The 22,903-nt window shown below is 38.5% G+C and overlaps 2 protein-coding genes across 2 annotated transcripts in view; one reads left to right on the forward strand and one right to left on the reverse strand.

Annotated features, from left to right (window-relative positions):
- LOC306652241 (keratin, type I cytoskeletal 47 kDa-like) overlaps window positions 1-22,903 on the reverse strand; it is a 162,861-nt gene that overhangs the window by 75,006 nt on the left and 64,952 nt on the right. The window lies entirely within an intron of this gene.
- Window positions 20,089-22,502, forward strand: LOC306652255 (cyclic AMP-dependent transcription factor ATF-6 beta-like). Its single transcript, XM_079125258.1, is given in 3 exon segments — window positions 20,089-21,105; window positions 21,107-21,560; window positions 21,564-22,502. Coding segments are annotated over 3 exon segments (1,950 nt in total). The 5' UTR covers window positions 20,089-20,107; the 3' UTR covers window positions 22,062-22,502.

The raw sequence follows: 22,903 nt of genomic DNA on the forward strand, positions 1-22,903 counted from the left end.
ATGTGCTTTGAAGTCAGGCAGACTGATTCAAGTTTATTTTCATTCTTTTTCAAGTTTATTTTAACTATGGTAGTCCCTTTACTTTCCCACACAAATTTTAAGAATAATCTTGCCTATGTATATGAAAATCTTGAGATTTTTTATATGAATTATGATAAACCTATATACATCAATTTGGGCAGAATTACCATTTTTACTATAGTGAGTTTTCTAATCTGCATAGAATATGTCTCACTATTTAGATCTATGATTTCTTTCATCAGTATTGTGTTTGTAGCATATGAATCTTGTACATATTTTATAGTTATGTACTTTGTTATTTGAAAGGAAGATAAATAAGCAATAGTAAAAATTTTATTTTTAGATTTGGTGTATTGCTAGTATATAGAAATAATATTTTTTGCTTATTTATTTTATATTCTATAATCTTACTGAAACCATATATTAGATTTAGGAGATATTTTTGTAGATTCCTTGGGATGTTCTATGTAGACAATTATGTCATCTGCAATGGTTGCCGGGATGGTTTTATTTCTTCCTTTCCAATCCATGTGCCTTTCATTTACTTTTCTTGCCTTATTACAGTAGTTAGAAATTCTAGCACTAGGTTGAATATGATCCTTGACTTGTTCCTGATCTTAGGGGAAAGCATTTAATTGTTCACCCATAAATATAATGTTACCTGGAGGTTTATGATAGATGTTCTTTATCAAGTTGATGGTTCCCTTGATCCTATTTTTCTGAGTTTTTAAAAATCATAAATGGGGGATTGAATTTGCTCAAACATTTTTTTATCAATGGATATGATAATATAATTTTTCTGTCATTGTGAATTACACCAATTGATTTTAAAATAGTGAGGCAACCTTTCACTCCTGACATTAGTTCAATCCAATCATGGTGCGTAATTATTTTTATATATAGCTGAATTTTATTTGCCAGTATCATGTTAAGGATTTCTGTATTTCTATTCATGAACAATATTTATCTATAGTCTTATTTTTAAAAATACTATCTTTTCAGTTTTTGCTATCAGAGTAAAGCATCAAGAATTATTGAGATGTGTTGCCTGCTCTTTTATGATTTGGAAGAGACCATATAGAACTGATGTTAATTATTCTCAAAACACTTGGTAGCAACCTTCAGTAAAAATATATGGGACTAGAGGTTTCTGCTTTGGGGGTTTTCAAATTACAAATTCTACTCCCTGAGTAGTTACAGAGCTGTCCAAATTATCTATTTCATATTGGGTAGTTTAATGGAGTTTGGATTTTTCAAGTAATCTGTTTCATATGAACTGTCAAGTCTATGTATGGAAAGTTATTCATAGTATCCCTTTATTATTATTTTGATATTTTCAGAGTTCATATTATTTCGTATTTCATTCCTGATGCTGATACTTTTATTTCTTCTCTCTTTTACAATCTTAACATAAATAAAATTGGCAACTTGATATTTTTAAAACACAAGCTCCTTGTTCTGTTGAGTTTTCTCTCATTTTTCTGTTTTCAATTTCATCAATTTCTGTCTACTCTTGGCATTATTAGTTGTTGCAGGGAATCCTGGGAGGTTATATTGAGAAACATCTTTTCTAAGCCATATTCATTTTCAAATGAAATGTCTTAGCTTTAGAAAAAAGGTAAATATATATATATATATGTGTGTATATATATATATATATATATATATATAATTATTGGATGCAACATGTTTTAAAGTATATATCCATTGTGGAATGGTTAAATTTAGTTAGTGAACATGCATCAATTATCTCAGTAGTCATGTTCATGTTGAGAACACTTAACATACACTCTCATGACATTGTATTCAAGAATATAGTATGTGCTATTAATTATAGTTGCCATGCTGAACACTAGATTTCTGGAACTTACTCTTCCTACCTCACTATAATTATGTGTCATTTGACCAACAACCCTACAGGCTGCCCACCCCCACTAACCACCCCTGCCTGTGGTAAACGCTGTCCTACTTTCTACTTCTGAGATCAACTTTTTTAGATTACACAAATGGGGTTTATATGATGCTTTTCTTTCTGTTCCTGGCTCATTTCACTTCATGTAGTATCTTCCAGGTTTATCCACATCATCACAAATGATCAGATTTCCTTCTTTTTATAGCTGAGTAGCAGTCATTGTAGGTGTACTACTTTGTTTGTCCATTCATCTCTTGGATGTGTAGGTTGATACCATGTCTTGGCTATTGTTAACAGTGCTGCGGTTAATGTAGGAGCACAGATACTTCTTTTATGTACAGTAAACTGCATGAGGTAAGGGAAATAGCAACTCTAGTACGCTCTAGCCATCTGGTCGCACCTAACCAAAAAGAACTTAAAAACCTGTGAAGTTCACAGTCCACAGGCATAATCCCATGAAAGAATGAGACCTAATTACAGGAGTCTAGCTTCCCTTCACCTTACTACCACATGACCATTTATAGCACACCCTGTAACACCCAACACATCTTATCCAGCCATCAAGGAAAATTACAAAGCATACCAAAAGGCAAAAACAATGACAAGAGACAGCAAACATTAAAACAATGGAGGGTGGCAGAACCCTCAGATCAGTTTATCTCAACTTTCACTCTCAGCTAAAAGGATTGATTAAAAAAAAAACTTTGAACTTTTAAAAATCAAATGTGTCCCTGCTCATCAACTCCTTTAACATTTTACTCAAATTTCTCACTAATGTAATTACACAAGAAAGTCAAAGCAGTGAACCTATCTTTGTTTGCAGATGACATGTCTGAAGAAAATCTGAATCAACAAAATCCTGGAATGAATAAGAGACTATAGTAAGGTTTCAGGATGTAAGGATTAACATATAAAAGCTAAATGATTTTTACAAATCAATAAAATTAAAAACACAACAATATTAGGATCCCAAAATGAACTACTTCGGTCTTGTACACACATTGTCAGATTTTACCTATCTGAGGGAAACAGATTCCAAAAAATCAAACAATCAAATGGAGCACTATTTCATGTTCATGGATAGAAAGACTCAAATACTGTCAAGATGTCACTTCTTTCCCTCTTATTGAGTCAATACGATGCAAAGGAAATCAAAATCAGTCAATATTTACAATACTTTGTGAATATTGGCAAAATAATTTTTCAAAGTTAAAAGGAGAAGCAAAAGAACCCACTATAACCAACACATTTTTTCTCTTTTCACATTTTTATTTTGTGTATTACAGCTAGCCAATACAACATTGAAGAACAAATTTGGAGGAATGAACTAACCAATGTCAAGATTATTAGAAAACTACAATAATCAAGACAGTGGTTTTGGGGAAAGCATAGACAAATTGGTCAATGGAGAAGAATATATAACCAGAAATAGACTTAAGTCAGTAATCAGAGGGACAAAAGCAATACAATAAAGACAATCTTTTCAATAAATGATCCTGTAACAACTAGACATCTGCGTGCCGGAAAGAAAGTAAATCTAGACACAGACCTTACACCCTTCACAAAGCTAATGCAAAAATAGATCACAGACCTAAATGCACAACACAAAAGTTAAGAACTCCTAGAATTTTAAAGGAGAAAAATTCCATGACCTTGATTATGACAGTGACTTGACAACATTATCAAGAGCAAAAATCCATGAGAAAAGAAATAGATTAGTAGGACTTCATTAAAATTAAGAACTTCTGCTCTGTGAAGGATACTGCCAAGACATGAGAAGACAAGACACAGACTAAGACAAAGTATTTGCAAAAGACATCTAATAAAGGGATATTATCCCAAATATACCAAGAACTCTTTGAATTCAACAATGAGAAAACAAACCAATTTGAAAAATGAGACAAACATGTGAGCACCTCACCAAGGAAGATAAATGTGGAAAAATAAAACAAGAATATGAAAAGATGCTCCATATCATATCACATGCTATTGAGGGTATGCAAATTAAAATATATGACTGTATTATCTTTTAGAATGACCTGAACCCAGAACACTTGTAACACCAAATACTGGTGAGGATACAGAGCAGCAAGAACTCTGGTTACTGCCAGTGGGAATGCAAAAAGTGAGGCTACTTTGGAAAACAGGTTGATGGTTTGTGAAAAACTAACATTTTTATGATATGATCCAGCAGTTGTGTTCCTTGGTATCTACTCAAAGGTGTTAAACACTTGTGCCTGTTCACGCAAAAACTGGCACATGAATATTTAGAGCAGCTTTATACATAATTGTCAAAACTTGGAAGCAACCAAGACAGACGTCCTTCCATAGGGGAATGTATATGTGAACTGTGGCACATCTAAACAACGTAATAGCATTCAGCACTAAAAATACATGAGCTATGGAGCCAGAAAACAAAAGAAGAGCTTGAAATGCAAATTACTAACTTGAAGAATCCAATCTAAAAAGTTTACATACTGTATGCTTCAACTATATGACATTCTGGAAAAGGAAAACCTATGGAGATAGTAAAAAATATTACTTGAAACTACTCCACTTGCTATTATAATGGTGAATATGTCACATACATTTGTCCAAATACAAAGAATGTACTACATCGAAAATGAGCCCCAATGTAAACTACAGATTTTGAGTGATTGCAATGTATTAATGTAGGTTCATCAATTATAATAAATGTGCTGTTTTGGTAGGAGGTATTGATAATGGGGGAGGCATGGAGTACATAGGAAGTCACTGTACCTTCTCCATTTTTCTGTGAACCCAAAATTGCTCTAACAAGATTAAATCTCTTAATTAGTTCAGTTTTTGGAAACATGATTCAGACCTTTTTTTTTTTTTTTTTTTTTGTACTGGGGATTGAACCCAGGAGCACTCATCACCTGAACCACATCCCCAACCCTTTTTATATTTTACTTAGAGACAGGGCCTTGCTTAATTGCTCAGAGCCTTGCTAAGTTCTGAGGCTAGCTTCAAACTTGTTAACCTCCTGCCTCAGCTTCCTGAGCCACATGCTTGTGCCCCTGTGCTCAACAGGACTTAGCTATTAATATTCCCCATCCAGAACTGGATAATATCATGCTAAGTGAAATAAGCCAATCCCCCCAAAAAGCAAAGGCTGCACATTTTGATTTGTGGATGCTAACCACAAATAAAGGAAGTTGGGGAGGGGAATAATAAAAATCCTTTTGATTAGACAGGGAAATGTAGGGAAAGGAGGGAATAGGAGAATAGGAAAAAATAGAAAAGTTAATCAGTCATAACTTTGCTAGCCTTGTATTTGTATACATGACCAGGGTAACTCCACATCAGGTACAATCCCAAGAGTGGGATCCTAAATAGAATAAGTTATGCTCTATGTATGTATATTCTGCCAAAATACAGCCTACAGTCATATATAACTAAACAAATTAAAGAAGTATTCCCCATCCATTCACACTAAGTTGCTGATTCCCATGCCTTACTCAACACGTATCCTAACAGCCATAAGCCATGTCACAAAAGCATGTTCTAGTGTTGACTTGATGAAATTAATGTTTACAAGGATTCAGAGTTTTGGTAAAGAAAATGACTCCTACATGTTGATATTTCAGGGACTCTCAGTTTGTTAACAACTGATTTTTAGATTGGAAATAATTTCCACTCTACTTACATATTTGCTCTTCCCATAGTCATGTTCATGGTGGGGGTGACTTTCTTTAGACTACAAACTAAGGAATGGGCTATTTCAACACAGCTTGTAGGCAGACGTGAGAAGAAGCGAAGATGGCGGAGTGAGGAGAGGAGAGGCCATCTGGCTGTTTGGCCTCCGGGCCGGGGGCTGGCAGGCCCCCGGGATGCCGATTGCGTCTGCTGGACCATGCGAGAATCCTTATCACACAGGATGAACACTTTCCTGATATTTAGGTGCTTTTCTATTCATCTCAACAAAATTCTGAACTCAGGATGTGGCAGGTATTTCTATGTTGTCTTCTAGAGCAGGTAGTCCTGCTTCTTTTATTCAGCCACTTTCCCCACTGAAATATGGATACCTTTCTACACATTACCTCCATGGTTTGGAATGGAAAAAACTGCTTTTCTTTTGTTCCACCTTTCATATTCAACACAGAAGGAAGACCTTAGGGTGCAGTTATCCTGCTGACTTCTCCAGGAAGAAAAAAGCAAGTGATATGGGTCTTCTGCAACTTGCTTAATTGTCAAAAAATTATTTTGCAAGCCGAAGGCTGATGTGTAATTTGAAACAGGTGCTTAGGTTGTGGTATTCTTTGCCTTTTACTCGAAACGAGAAGACTAATAAATGGCAGGTGTGGATGACTTCAGGGTTTTTAAAAAATGTCTTCCAGTTTCGACCACTATTATGATAAGCACATTTGAGACTGCAGCAGTAAATTCCAAATATTTGTTGTAATTTGAAAGGAGATGTTAAAAAGTGATATATATCTCTAAATCCTGGCTCATCTTGTGACATAGATTTGCTGGACAGAAACAAGGATCCAGTTTTGCAGCTAACCCTTTGATGTGATAAAGGAGCATAAAGACAAGGTATCAAGATTGTTGATTTCACAACTGATATACCTAGAGTCTGTACAAATACATATTTTTACATGTGTATATCCACATTTTTGGATGAAAGGAGGGATTTTTCTCCTGGAGAAAGAAGCTGTTGTTGACTTTTTCAAAGGTCTTGGAACATTTGCTATTTTTAAATTTTTTCATTCTTCTGAAGGACCAGATGGTGTAGCAGCTAATTCTGTGAATGCATGCTTACATTTAGTTGAAAGAATGGTAAAAGCAAACAACCCAGTTTGAGTCCATGATGGAAACCTGTTCACGTAAGATGAGAGGCTGCTGTATTACAGTTTTATTCATCCTGTTTTTGTGGAGTCATATAGCAGAGTAGAGTTAATTTTCATTGTGGCCAAAGCTGGAAGAAAAGTAGCACGAGTAGGTTTTTAGTTAAGAAGGTGTGATGGACCCTATAGTATGACTTGCCTTCAACTTTGGACATAGAAAATAGAAGAAGAAAAAAAAATTAGAAGTTTTCATATAATTCCTTTTTCCTGAAAAAAAAAAACAAAAACAAAAATGTCTTATGTAGCACCATTCGACTTTTTGTGAATTTTACATTACATTGTCCCATTTTTTTTTTGCAAAGTCATAAATAACTCTTTTTCTTCAACCCAGATGGGTACTTGGATTTATTTTTCTAGGTGGTAGGTGTATTGTTAAACTGAAAAGGCTGGGACTCAGGTAAATTTCTGCAGTTGGAATTGGACTTTCTCATCAGTAAATGGGTCTATCTCAGAAACAATGTTCCCAATCCTGTGGTTGTTTCCTTGTAGATTTAGAAGAAATTCTGGATCTGGAAAAAACCTCAATAAGAAAAATAGTTCCAATAAGAAGCGTGGATCTTGTGTTTGTTCATCATAGATTGAGAAGAAATTCAGGGTCTGGAAAAACTCAAGAAATATGAATCTTCTTTTTTTTCCCCTTTAACAGTTATATGATGAAGACTATAGTGGAAAACTGTCCTTGCTTCCAAACAAACAGAACCATTGTATGATGTCAAATCTTTCATAAGAAGCATGAAAAACTTTATTAGTAGAGAAAGAATTTTAAACTTATTTGATGAAATTAAGAATAGGTAGTATTATTGGATCATCTTTTTTCTGGAATGGTTGCTAAGGGCCAGGGGTGCTGTGATGCTGGGAACATAGAGCAGATTTACCAAAAATCGAGAGTGATAGAAATGACCAAAAATGGGAAATGTTGAGCATTGTTATGATTGGACTGGTCAACCAATTTGATTCTAATGTAATTGCTTTTTCACAAAATAGTATAGATAAAATGTATAATTAAAAAAGTTTAATAGCATTTACTGAGTGGGAAATCATAATAGAAATAATTTGGTTAAAGGTAACTTAGAGCTGGGCATGGTGGTGCATGCCTGTAATCCCAGCAGCTCGGGAGGCTGAGGCAGGAGGATCTCAAGTTCAAAGCCAGCCTCAGCAAAAGTGAGGTGCTAAGCAACTCAGTGAGACCCTGTCTCTAAATAAAATACAAAAATAGGGCTGGGATGTGGCTCGGTGGTCTAGTGCCCCTGAGTTCAATCCCCAGTACCCACTCCTCAAAAAAAAAAAGAAAAGGGTAACTTAGATTTTTCTTTAAGTAACCCCACATGCCACTTCCTGTTATTTTCCTTTAGTATTTTGGAATTGTTGAAGACAGAAAGCCTATATATATAGGTCCCACTGGAAAAAAAAAAAAAAGTTCTTCCTGAAACAGACAAAAATTCTGGGTCAAGCCTGAAATGCCCGTGTTTAAATTTCCTTCGTGTGTTCTGGTTTCTGAAAATTAAAATATTCTCATTGTGATCAAACCAAGGAAAATAAGCAATGACAATTAGATATTTGCAAATCAGGACTATTTTCCTTGAACCATTACTGCTTTCCTCAGTGTTGAAGTACTGAAATTCTGAGGTGGAGATATTTCTGTTCATTTTGGGAGTTGCTAGCTGGGGAAGGATGCTCTGTGTTCACTGCCAGGTGTTTACAGTATGTAACTAATTGAGGAAGGATGTTGTCCCTCATCACAGGGAGTTCAGCTAACAGCTCAGCAAGAGGGTCAAGGGGGAGTTACCTTCCCCTTCCCTAACTCTATCATTGTATAATATGCAGCTAATCCATTATGGGAAAAAATCATGATCTTTGTTTTTAAGATTTCAGAAACTCGAAAACATCATGACTTGGATATCCGTTATCCAGTTTTCCCTTTGCAGGATGACCACCTGTCTGGGAACACCCATCAATCACTAACACAAGCCCCCTTAGATCAGTTTCCTAAGAGGCTTTGGATACATAATTCCCCCTTTGTTCTCATTGAGCTACATTAAAAAATGTGTGTGCGTATGTGTCTGTGTGTGTGTGTATAAAGTTGTAGAGGGACACAATACCTTTATTATATTTATTTTTATATGATGCTGAGACATGAGCAAACACATGCTAGGCAAGTGCTCTATCACTGAGCCATAATCCCAGCCTGCATAGAGCCATTTTCTGAATAAAGTCACTTTCCTTGCCTCAACTCATTATCTGTCAACTTGGTTGGTCACTCATGGGGCAAGCAACTGGATCTTAACTCTGGAAGCAATTTTGTAGGTAGAACTGAAATAATCTTTCCCCTGGACTCACATTTGTACAGGTAATTTACAGCCTCTCTTTCATCATTCTGTATCTTATTCCTCTAACTTCCATGAGTCAGAAAAAACTGAAATTGATCCCTTTTCCCCCCAAAGAATATTTTATTTACAATAGTCATTTTTAGATAGAAGAATCTGAGATGCCATGGGATATACACTGTGCTCAGCCTCAATGCACACAACACATGGGCACAAGCACAGCCTGAAAACTAGAACTTACACTCATGCAGACTTGACAAAATCCTTCAATACTGTTGTGCTTCTCATGGACTTGGTCTTATATTTAGACAAGGATTTCATCTTTATATAGTTTTAAGCACTTCATCTGTTAAACCTTTTTAAAAAGTTAAAAATACAACTATGCAAGCAAGAATAAATTTATATTAGAGAAGACTGGTACTGGAGTAGGGAGAACCCCAACCAACCAACTTAGGGGTTGCAATTTTGAGTCATATACTTCTGCAAAAAGACTTTCTACATCATAATTAAATCAGTGTCTTTTGCTTGTTGATATTAAAAACTTAGAGAGTGAGCCCACAGGCTCAACTGGCAAGTGTTCTACCACTGTGCTACACCCCTACTCATTTTATTTTTAGACAGGTTTCATTGAGTTGTCTTGACTGGCCTAAGGTTTGCCATCCTCCTGCCTTGGTCTGAATAGCTGGGATTGTAGGTGCATACCATGGCCTCAGCTATATCTCACTTTTAAAGACAGGGTTGTCTTCTACAGAGACCACATCAGTCAGCATTACCTGTCAGGTAACACAGCTCAGGAACCAGATGTACAAGTGAATGTGGCATAAGCCTCTTTCCCTTTTTTCATCTGCCTTGGCTGACCAAGAGTGGCTTAGATAAGTCAGTGACATGTTTATTGTGTTTCTGCTCAAGAGAAGCAAGGGAGACTGGCATGATTACCAGAAAAACCATAGTAACATGACATGAAGAGTTACAAAGTGCATGGTTTGGTTCATGTGAATGCCTGGAGGCATGCTGGTGATAGTTTCTCCATTAGGTTTAAGAATACATGATAAGTACTTTTTAAATTCTCTTAAAGTTGATGTCCCAGGAACCATCACTGTGGTTCCTATAAGCATACATGTCCAAAGAGTAGGGCCCCCACCAAGCATTATATTGAAGTCACTGTTCTCTTTTCTGTCCTTGTATACAGAGATGGCTGAGACTCTTAAGAGTCTATAGTGCACACTGATCTTGCCTTGAAAAATCCTAAAGTACACCAAGAACTTTTAAGAAGACTCTTCCTAATGGAGAAGGGCAAACCCTGACCTTTTTAAAATTTTAATTACATATCTACACCCAACATTTGTTCTCAGTCATTTCTCCTAAGCTCATAGATCCCATTTCCAGTCAGAAAAGACATTTTCAGAACAAGACATCACAAACAGAACTTCCTACACCAATGTTGTAACTCTCCAATGGCAAAGTGCCTTTCCTCCCAAAAACAAAGAGTGATTCTGCTAGAGCCTTTCATATCACTTATCAACAAGGTCCTTGCCAATGATAACCTGTTATGCGGATTCTGTCTTCAGTTGTTTCTCAAGCATTTCAAGAGAGTTCTCATACCCCCAAGGAAGACAACTTCAAATCCAGCATTTGTGACTATTCTTAAGATAGGCTCCTAGTTCCAATTCTTAAGATACTGATGCAGGGGATCTAGATTTCTTTTCCTTAAAGTGGTCTACAGATATTTAGAAAGCAGCTGGGATTCACCTGTTTCCCTGTCCTAAACTTTCTCATGGTGTGTTCACTGATTTTGCAGTTTGTAACTCCCTCAGAGCATCTCAGATCTCCAGTCCGCCCCAGTCAACTTCTTCCAGGTGCCCCCATTACAGAGGGTGATGCCATTGTCCACCCATGACCTCTCCTTTTTCTGGCACCCATAAGATCCACATGTCCTTCCCATTCCTACCCACCTCTCCAAGGCAGGGACTACCATTTACCCAAGTCCCTTTAACAACTTCCTCACTGGGTTCCTTGCCTCTATTTTTACCTAGCCACTTCCCATGTTCTGTACATCTACACAAAACAGTATTTAAAAACAGACCACTTGGGCTGGGGATGTGGGCTGGGGATGTGGCTCTGTGGTAGGGTTCTTGCTTAGTGTGCTCAAGGCCCTCATTTCAATCACCAGCACCATAAAAAAAAAAAACAACAAAACCCAGATCACTTGATCCAGCTACACAATACCACTTGATCACAGTAAAGTTCAATTTGCCCCAGAGCACAAAATTCTATAAAGGTGTCCCCTGCCTCACTCTACAATAATGGTGCAGCCTCTGCCTGTTCACATAGCTCCTGCCCTGAACCCACCTTACTTCTCCAGAGAACACATCAGCTCTGTCTGAGATAAGGACATGCCAGGCTCATCCCAACAAGGGTGCTTTGTCATTCCCCTCATTCTCTTCTCATCTGCACACAGCTCATTCCTGACATGCGCATTTCATCTTCTCAGGGGCTTCCCAGGACCACTCAATCTAAATAACTATGAGAGAACCCCTATAACACGTGATACTGTCAGAATAGTTTCTTCTTGTCTGCCTGCTGTGAGAACCCAAGTTCCTCAAGATGAGCAGAATCGACTGCCCTAGCAATTGAGGCACTAACAAGCATCAAGGGTGGCGCACACACCAGGGTAACATTTTCACTGGGCTATAGTCCCTTGGACACCCATCAGAGTGCAGTGGCTTTTTAATAGCTCCATGTAGCTTTATTACAGGTTCTTACATAAAAAATAAACTTTCTTTTATCACCCATTTACAACTTGTTTCTAGTTGCTACAAGTATCTGGCATTCTTTAAATGATCATTCTTTCCTCTGCCAAAACTGGAAGGTTAATCACGTCAACTGGTGCTTCTTAGTTTACTGAACTAAATTTACTTATTTCTTTGTGAATACTCAAATTTGAGATTGAGGAACTCTGAGTTATAAGCCTTAGCATGTTACTGATATAATGTCAGATGTAGTCAGTCATTTTTATTCTTTTTGGACCAAGTTCTATACAGCTAATATTTCTAGACAAGTAAATTTTTCTATCTGAAGACTGAACTTATTTTATTGTTATATAGTATTTCATCTACACGTTTAAAACCACGGTAGTCACTTCTAAGACTGACAGAATGGTCCTGGAAGAACCAGTCTAATGATGCCACACAGCCCCATACAGAGGCCCTTGAACACATGAGTAACAGATGAGGCAGCCCTATTCCCCAGAGGAGACTCTTAATACTGTATAGAAGGTTCCTAAATAAGATTTAAGAGAAGTTGATTCTACTAAGCTTGAAAATTTTTAAGATTCCAATATATTTTTAAATAAAATTGCTACCTGCCAGTAGTACTCCACCTAGGTGATTTGGCTGCCATCTGTTTTTAAATGTAGCTCTTGGTTTCTGATCCCAGCTGACAGCATCCACCTTGTAGATTTTATTGTATCTGTGGTGTAATCACAACACAGGAAGTTATTTCTGACCTAGGCACTGCATGCAGAAGTATCTGGAATCCTCCAAGTTACTATAGGACATATCAATTCTACGAGATGTGATTCATATACTGTACAACTCACCCACTTAAGTGAATGAACAAATTTCTTCCAGTGAATCTGCAGAGTTGTACAATCAACACTCATAGGACATTTCTGCTCCCCCCAAAAGAGCACATAACCATAAGCAACCACTCATTACAACCCCAGTCTCCCATCCCCAAGCCAGCCAGAAATCAACTTCTTGCCTCTGCACAGTTGCCTTCTCATCGGTCATGTGAATGGAATTATCCAACATATAATCTTTCCTGACTTTTGCTCAATTTAAAATTTTCAAGGTTCATTTAGGCTGCAGCAAATGTTGGTAATTGATTTCTTTTTTATTTCCAAATAATGTTCTTTTGAAACCAGGAGCAGTGGCCCATGTCTGTAATCCCAGCTACTAGGCTGAGGCAGGATGATGTCAGGTTCCAGGTCAGCCTGGGCAACTTAGCAAGACTCTGGCACAAAGTAAAACAAAGTGCTGGGGCTGTAGCTCAGTAGTAGAGCACTTTCTAGCATGTGTGAGACCCTGGATTCCATCCCTCATACCAAGATTTTATATACACACAATACAGATGTGTACATACAAATACACATTTTCTCCTGGATGGATTTACCCAAATACCAGTTGATGGACATTAGGTTTGTTTACACTTTGAGTTAATAGAATAATGTGATTGACATTCAAGTACCAATTTTAGCAGGTACAAGTTTTCAATTCTCTTAGATACAGCTGGGAGTGAGATTTCTGGTCATCTGGTTTACTATCTCTAGTCTGGCATTTCCTCAAATGTTATTTATGAAAGAAACTATTATTTTACATTCCTACCACAAGGTAGGAAGGTTGGTTCTACATTACCCAAATCCTTACCAAGTTCTTAATATCTGCTTTCATTTTAGCCATCCCCATGGATATGAAGAAGTACCTTATTTTGAGTCACTGGCTGATGGTTTTGAGCATTTTTTCATGTGCTCATTGGCCATGAGAATATCCTTTGGAGAAAGGTCTCTAGAGAAAGGTCTACTCAGATGCACTGTTCATTTTCAAATAATTGGTTGCCTTAATTATTGAGTTGAATTTTTTATATATTCTAGATTTGGGTTTCTTATAAGATGTGTGATTGTAAGCATTTTCTTCTTGTCTGTCAGCTGTCCTTTCATGTTTTGGCAATGTACTTAGAACAACAATTGTTAACTTGAAGTCCAATTGACCTATATTATTCTTTATCTTTGTGCTATGAGTGCCTATCCAAGAAGGGTTTGCCTAAAAGTCAAATTTTACTCACTCTTACATTGTAATAAAATTTTGCTTTTAGCTCTTACACATAGCTCTATTTAGAGTTATTGAATTAAATTTGGGTGAACTCTGCATATTGGGTGTGGGGGCAGGTGAATATCCAATCACCTGAGCATATTACTGAAGACTTTTTCCCCTTTTGAATTATCTTGACATCCGTGTCAAAAAAACTAAGCTACTGCAAGGGTGATCAACTTCTTCCCTCAGCTCTATTACAGTGTCTGCCTGGTCTATCTTTATGCCAGTATCGCCCTATCTCAGTTACCATCACTTTGTAATAAGGTTTGTAGTTGGGAAATGTGAGTTCTCCATCTTTGTTCTTTTAAGATTGCTTGGGTGAAGTAACTGGTTATTAAAATTCACTGTCTTATGAAGTTAACACTTGTGGTGTAGAAGGGAAATGAAGGATAAAACCTTCCTTCAATTAAAAAGTAGCAAATGGATTATACTTAAGTGCTGATTTTTAAAATAGTCTGACATCCACCCAAAAAATAGAGGAAAAGAAGTGCAGAAAAATCATGCTGCTCTGGACAAGGAGGCCAAATGAACAGCATCAGAGACTGCAGGACAGCTGAGCCCAGAGAGCTGGGAGGCCCCAGGCTGTGCAACCAGATGAGCAGAGCAGCCGGTGACTCATGATTTTCATGCTATTTCTAGCCCTAAACTTCAACCTTCAGTAGTTCAAGAAATAAAGGAACAGCTTTCCTTTGGGGTCAGTGTGGGGGAGTAATCAAATTGATGATTGCATCTGTTCTTAAAAAGTAGACTTAGTTTGTAAAAACAATTAACCCAACTAGTTCTTTCTCCAATTTCTCTTTGAAATTTCTTCCATTGCTTTCAAATATCTTCATTATTAAATCATGAGCAATTTTCATTTAGAGTAGTTTATGGTTCAGATCTGCACACAGAGTAAGGCTGTTTTCATAAGGAAGAATGGAAGTAATAAAACCAGGCAAGACTTCCAACCTGCAGGCAGAAGAAACTGCATCAGAGTGAAAAGGTCAAGCTCTGCACAGGAAGCAGAGTGTGTCAGGGCCTGAGCTCTGGAACTAAAATAGATACAAGTCAACTGGTTTTGATTCCTTAATTTTAGCAAAAATTGGTCTTTCCAAGGACACTCAAATAAAGATTACTTATAAGTAGTACATCTCTTTGGTAACTTATTACCACACACTAACTCATCATCTCTAACTTTTAAAATATTTATGTATACATATGTATACCCTGTCAAATAATAGATACATATAATGGATATAATTACTATAAATTTTTTTTCAGAGAGAAATTTACCACTCAGTATTTGACTTAGGTTTTCTACATTGTTTATACAACAATTAAACACTTTTAGGCTTATGTTTTTCATGCTAGAGTTTTTTTTCTTAAACAAACAAGCAAAAACACAAAAGTTCAATTGTTTTGCTAGCAAAGTAGAAACACAGGGGACTCCTGTTTCAGTGGCTGCAATTCTGCCCATCAGGGGAAACAGAGGGTATTTAAAGAGGCGATAACAGGTGTGCCTGGTCCTGCTTCACTTATTAATTTGGGAGATAATAATTTCTTAGATCTTCTAGTACCATTGCCAGTCTGAATTTGTTCACTCCTGTGGTGGGTGTGTGCACAAGGACAGATAACTGGATGGGGAAGAAGAGTAATCCCATCCTCTTTCACACCCCAGGTTAGGGAGGGGGAGAGGGAGAAGAGAAAAAAAATGTTCAGTTTAAAATAAGCCTCAAAAAAAAAAAAGCCTCAGTGGCAGAGCCTCATGCTGGGGTTTTTAAGGTTAATCTTTTCACTTTAATTTATACTAAACTGAACTTTAGTTGTTTATGGTGGGTAAGTGGTACTATTTAAAAGGGCATCACGTTTAAATCATATCAGTTCAAATAGAGCAACTTTCTAAAAAATACATATATAAAGTCTGTACAACATTATATTTTTCACTTTATATAGACTTATAGTTGCAGAAATCACTTTTGTTCCTGTCATCATAATTCGCAGCCAATTTGTTTCAAATTCATGTGTCTCAGAGTTCTAGAAATTGAAAAAACAGAATTTGTTGAAAACAGTGTTTACTAAGCATTTAGTCTCACCTAAGATACATTAGGAAGCAGTCTGTCAATAGTTTTGGTTCTATTATCAATAGAAAGTACAAAATAAATTACATGGATACGTGTGTGTATATATGCACAGGTTGTGTATATGTGTATACCCAATTATTTATATATATAGTTTTTTTTGGTCCCAGAGATTGAACCCAGGATGCTTAACCATCGAACCACATTCCAAGCCCTTTTTATTATTTTATTTAGGGACAGGGCCTCGCTAAATTGCTGAGACTGACTTTGAACTCAAATTCTCCTGCCTCAGCCTCCAGGGCTGTTGGAATTACAGGTGTGGGTGACTACACCAGTGAATATATAAAGGCTCATTTAACCTCAATTTTTCTGGCTCTTTTTCATAAGACAAATTATATAATAATTTATAAATTATATAGTAATCTCAGCAGAATGTCCTTCATTTCCACAACAGAGCTTAAACATCTCTTACAGACTGTGTGTCCCAAGTTTTGCCCCTCTGGTTGTCACAGTGAATCTCGAGTAGAGAGCAAGCAGGTGCTCCAGAGAAAATACATACTGTGTCTGTTGCTCTTGCAGACTGAACCAAACATGGGAAGTGGAGGTGGACAGGGAGAATGAATTTTGGGGATGAGCCACAGAGCTTGCCTGCTGTGAGGCCCTAGTGTCACTTCCTCCCCAAGACTTCTTCCTGTCTCAGTGCATGGAGTGCAGCTGTTCACCAGTACTTACAACTAAGCAAATAACAAATGCAGCTCAAGGGAACTCAATCTTGCTAGCGCGCCTTCTAAAGAGAATGTTGTAATAGTGCATGCAGTCAGGGTGGGTGGGCTGCAGTTCCTTGGAAGACTGGAGTGTAATCTTCACAGTGCTACAGCTGAAGGTCTGGCTGACCAGTTCCACCTGCTAAGTATAAGAAACAAAAAAGGTCCAGGTGTCTTTCAAGAAGCTAAAGTTCATTGAATGATAAACCAGCATGTCACTTGTTCATCCAACACACCATGGTGATGCACCTTTCTCACAGAGGGACATGCATGTAGAAAACATGATTGACAAAACCAAGCATCAGAATTTTTAAAAGAATTTTTAACCTAAGCTCCTGTAAATAATTTATTTGGTTAACTAATATCAAAATTTATTGAAGATAAAGTTCAAACAAGATAATAAAAATGTATAGAGAAAAATATGTCCTTATTCAAACTTTTTTTGGCTGAAGTTTGAGAGGAAATGATAAAATAATTTTAATTTTTATCAGCATTTTCCAGTTTCATTGTGCTTCTGTTCCATCTAAATTTCCCTTAAGCACTCAATTCAGAAGCATTACTGATGATCCATGATGATCAAATGTGACATGCAAGTTAGTAACAAGTTCTATGGGGAAGAGATCCTCACCTTCTCCATCCACTCTTATACAGAAACCGTTTTGTTATAACAAAGTATAAATGCAAGAGAAAGTAAAGCAAAGAAAACATCAGATATTACTTAACCAGACTTTGTAGCCTTCTAGATAATAATAGAGTTTCCATCAAATATGTGACAGTTGCCAAGAATTGGTTCATGTTGATAAAGTAGCTATTAATGCAGATTTACATAGTCTATGTGTGGTTTGTAGTCAAGGTTGTACTTACATGCAATTCACTGGGGTCATGTCATTTGGAAATGGTTCATTTGTAGAATTACCACTTCACCTTCTGAACAAGAAAAAAATGAGGCACATGTTAATAATGAGTGACTGATTAGACCTCAAATGGTCTGGAAACTATGAAATTGAAAACCAAAGTTAGGTCAAACAGGGAGATGAATGGTAAATAAACATTTATGCATGCCTGACTTCCAGAATGCCTGTCAATTTGGTGAGAATTGATGTAAGTATGAATTTATAGAATTTAACTCTGATAAGATTAGAATATTTAATAACACTACACTAAATCAAAACCCAAACCAAATCTCTATAGTTTCCAAAAGGAAAAATAAGCCACGATGTGTAACAATGTTTAATTTTTCTTTAAGCTCAGTACAAAAAACTGGGTCATTCTCTGTTAGGGGCTATAAAAGGAAAAGAAAAATAGTTCACCCAAACTGTAGTGAACTGTCATTTCTACAAAAGCCAATGTCATTACAAAGACCAGTGCCAGCCAAAATTAAGTATCTCCATAGAGTGTCCTTGTGAAGCTGAATAGAATCTCTTAAACACACGTTATTGGTAATCAAGAGCTTAGAATGAACAGCTCCATAAAATATAATGATCATAGGCCAGCATACCTGATTTTTTGGTTTTTCTTTGAATGCTCAAAAGAAAAAAATTAGCATTTATGTGTGGCTATAATCAATGCAACAATAACAACTTCCTCTTGAACATCAGATACTAAAACTTCTTCTGATCATCACTAATTTATTTCATATGCATGTTATACTTATTTTCAAACTGGGACAATTGGAATCACTGGTCATCTAAGAGTAACATTAATACTCATCATATTTAGCAATAAAACTAACAGTTTTCTTTTAGTGAAAAATGTAGGAACTTTTTAAAGACTAGTCATGTCAATAATTTTATAAATTATTAAAATTACCCTTTGTAGACAATGTGCTTTGAAACTCTGGGCAAATCATCTCCATGGTGGTCCCATTTATTTGTTAGTTAACATTCAAAGTTGAAGTATTTAATAGAGACTGGTTAAATTAAATAGTATCGCTATGCTCTATTGGATCTGACCTCAAATATTTCTGACCCTCCCTCAATTTTAAAAATTTTAAAGGAAATGATTGCATAATTCTTTGACCTAATTGTACAGACTTTAGTATTTTTTAACAGTATTCTACATCTTTGAAGTAAATTCAGTAGTTGACCATGACAAGAGGAAAACATTCAAAGCCAGCATGGAAAAGATGAAGTATGACTAACAAGAGTAAAGTTGTTATCATCACAGCACCAATTACACTTCTAAATGAATCCACTGTCCTCTTCAAATTCCCCATACAAAAAAGATACATCAGCCAACACTCCAACTGGTCACCATGAATGTTTGGTTTGTTCATATGAAAATAGTGCAGCAAAAGAAAAGAATTTATCACAATTTGTTATAAGAATCATGCTTGTAACACTTTATAAAGGTGTTGTTCATATGATTGCAAATCAGATATTTGCATGCTTTCAAACACAATTCTTTTAATAAAGAGTAATAAATTCTTTGTTTAGAAGCTTAAATGGAGAGGAAAAAGCAGTAAAACTAGCTTTTAAAGGAAAATTCTGTAAGTAACTATTTTACATGGAAAAAGTCATAGTGGTACAATTTATGAATGTCACATCACACATGCATAAAAATGGCATTATACATGACAGAAGTAGTCAGAAAATATTGAAATAGATCTAAAAAGATATGAAGGATTTACACATAAATAAAATCACCATGCAAATTTTTGCCTCCTTTTAACAAAGAATTAAAAGTAAATATTACCAGCTGGTTAGCACTTTCTAAGTGGCTAAAATCAGATTGGCATTTAAAAATCAAATAAACTAGCTGGAATTTATTTTTCTCTCATAATTTTCTGAATCTTGGCAAAACATACTTAAAGTGTTCATTCTACTTGCTGATAATCAAACTTTAGTTAAGAAGCTCTGTTTCCATCTTCCATCAAGAGCCCAGCAATGCACAGATAAACTGAATATGTTATTGCATCAGCTAATGAGAATGGGCACGTTCATTTAAAAGCACCTGTTATTAGCAGTCAGTCACCTTTGTGTAAATTATTTATACAGACTAGCCACTGTAAACCCAGAGTGAAAATTATAACAATGGAAGATTATGGCCAGTATCTTACTAAATAAAAGTGTATGAATTTTTAACAAAAGAAAGAAGGATCAAAGTTTAGCCCAATACAGCAATAGGCAGCTGACAACTTGGATAAAAATGTCAGAAAGCAACACAGAGCCAGGGCTACCCGTTAGTTACTGTGTTGCATTCAGGAATGCTAGACTTCAGATGGATAAATTAGACTGATTTCAGGTTGTTAAAAATTTTTGTCGGAGCAGACGCAGCTCTTCCGTTGCATGGAGCAGGATGTCCCATTTGACAGCAGTTCCCTGGATGTGGGGATGGTTGTCAGCCCACCCGAGCCCCCATGGGACCCTCTGCCTATCTTCCCAGATCTTCAGGTGAAGTCTGAGCCATCTTCCCCCTGCTCTTCCTCCTCCCTCAGCTCCGAATCATCACATCTCTCCACAGAGACCCCCAGCCAGGTCCCTGGAGTAGGGGAAGTGCTGCCTGTGAAGACAGAGTCCTTAGCACCCCCACTATGCCTCTTGGGAGATGATCCAACTTCCCCATTTGAAACCGTCCAGATCACCGTGGGCTCCACCTCTGATGATCCCTCAGATATCCAAACCAAGGTAGAACCAGTCTCTCCAACTTCCTCTGTTAACTCTGAGGCTTTCCTGCTGTCGGCAGACTCCCCCAGCCAGGCTTTTATAGGAGAGGAGGTGCTGGAAGTAAAGACAGAGTCCCCATCCCCTCCAGGGTGCCTCCTGTGGGATGTTCCAGCCCCCGCACTTGGAGCTGTCCAGATCAGCATGGGTCCATCCCATGATAGTTCCTCAGGCAAAACCCCACCCACAAGGAAGCCACCACTGCAGCCCAAACCTGTGGTGCTAACCACCGTCCAGATGCCGCCCAAAGCCATGCCTCCCAGCACCACTGTCCTTCTGCAGCCTCTTGTGCAGCCACCCACAGTGTCCCCGGTTGTCCTCATCCAAGGTGCTATTCGAGTTCAGCCTGAAGGGCCAGCCCCCACTGTTTCACGGCCTGAGAGGAAAAGCATTGTTCCAGCTCCTATGCCTGGGAACTCTTGCCCGCCTGAAGTGGATGCAAAGTTACTGAAGCGACAGCAGCGAATGATCAAGAACAGGGAGTCTGCCTGCCAGTTCCGTAGGAAGAAGAAAGAGTATCTGCAGGGGCTGGAGGCTCGGCTGCAGGCGGTGCTGGCAGACAACCAGCAACTGCGTAGAGAGAATGCTGCCCTCCGGCGGCGACTGGAGGTCCTGCTGGCTGAGCGAGCTCAAGTTAGGATCTGGAAACAGGAAGGTAGTCAGCATCATGGTCTTCCTTCTCTTTATTGCCTTCAACTTTGGGCCTGTCAGCATCAGTGAACCTCCTCCAGCTCCTGTCTCTCCTCGAATGAGTGGGGAGGAACCTCGACCCCAGAGACACTTGCTGGAGTTCTCAGAGCATGAGCCAGTTCATGGAATTGAACCCCTCCAGGGATCCTCCCAGGCTCCTGAGGAGCCACAGCCCAGCTCCAAAGGCTTGCCCAGTTTCAGGAACCTGACAGCCTTCCCTGGGGGTGCCAAGGAGCTACTACTGAGTGACCTAGATCAACTGTTCCTCTCCTCTGACTGCCGGCACTTCAACCGAACCGAATCCCTGAGGCTTGCTGATGAGCTGAGTGGCTGGGTCCAGCGCCATGAGAGGGGCCGGCGGAAGGTCCCTCAAAGGACCCAAGAGAGATAGAAGTCTCAGCTATGGAAGAAGTCACCTCCAGTTAAGGCAGTCCCCACCCAACCCCCTGATCCCCCAGAAAGGGATTCTGTGGGCCAGCTGCAGCTTTATCGCCACCCAGACCGTTCACAGCCAGAGTTCCTGGATGCAATTGACCGCCGGAAAGACACATTTTATGTTGTCTCCTTCCGAAGGGACCACTTGCTGCTACCAGCCATCAGCCACAATAAGACCTCTCGGCCCAAGATGTCCCTGGTGATGCCTGCCATGGCCCCCAATGAGACCCTGTCAGGCCGGGGGGCCCCAGGGGACTATGAGGAAATGATGCAGATCGAGTGTGAGGTCATGGACACCAGGGTGATTCACATCAAGACCTCCACGGTGCCCCCCTCGCTCCGAAAACAGCCGTCCCCAACCTCGGGCAATGCCACAGGTGGCCCCTTGCCAGCTTCTACAGCCAGCCAGGCCCACCAGGCCTCCCACCAGCCCCTCTACCTCAATCATCCCTGACCTCTGCAACTCACACTAAGAATTGGGGGGGTGGGGGGTACAGCGTGACTGTTTCAAATTCCCCTGATCCCTGGGTTTGGGGCAGTAGGTAAATGAAAGACAGGGTATGGGGGTTAAGTGCTTACTTGGGGTGGGGTGGTTAGTCTCTCTTCTCACCCTATTTCAGAATATAGGGCTCCTCTCATTCCCATGAACCCCTAGTGCCTGCTGCTTTCTCTGAGGGTATTGAGTGATGTTCAATTTTGGGGTGGGTGGGCTCCTGCATATTCTATTTTGTTTCTCTGTTTGAGGGTACAGGTGGGAATTTAGTCCCCAAGTGGGACAAGGGACGTTTTTACGTTTTGGAGTTAGTTACTGGGAGTAAAAGAAAGTTGGTAGAGGGAGATCAAGTTTGTGTGTGTGCATATCTTCTTTTTTTTATTATTAAATAAACAACTTGGAGGGAGTTGAAGGAAAAAAAATTTTGTCTACTGTGCTAAATTAAATTTTGTAGTAAATGTACTACTGCATTAACCCTTCAAAGCAATTTTCATTAAAATGCCTCATCCATCATTTTTCTCCTTCAGCCGTTCTTTCATCATAGTCATGAGCCAACATCTCAGCCTGGGATACAAATCATGATCCTCAGAAGACTGGGCTTCCTAATGAAGCCTCCCGCGGAGCCACAGGGCCAGGAGTCCAACTCTTCTCCCCCAAAGCACAGCAGCCACCTAGTCCATTCCACTCCTTTGTGCCTGGAGCAGGTGGAGCTGCTGCTCCTTAGCTCTGAAGCCCAGGTTTGTGGACTAGGGGCACAGTGCACTCCCCGCTTTGCTATCTGGCCATGGCAGGGGAATTGTTGG

Source organism: Sciurus vulgaris (assembly GCF_902686455.1).
Source record: "Sciurus vulgaris genome assembly, contig: HiC_scaffold_155_arrow_ctg1, whole genome shotgun sequence".
In the NCBI taxonomy this organism is placed as follows: domain Eukaryota; kingdom Metazoa; phylum Chordata; class Mammalia; order Rodentia; family Sciuridae; genus Sciurus; species Sciurus vulgaris.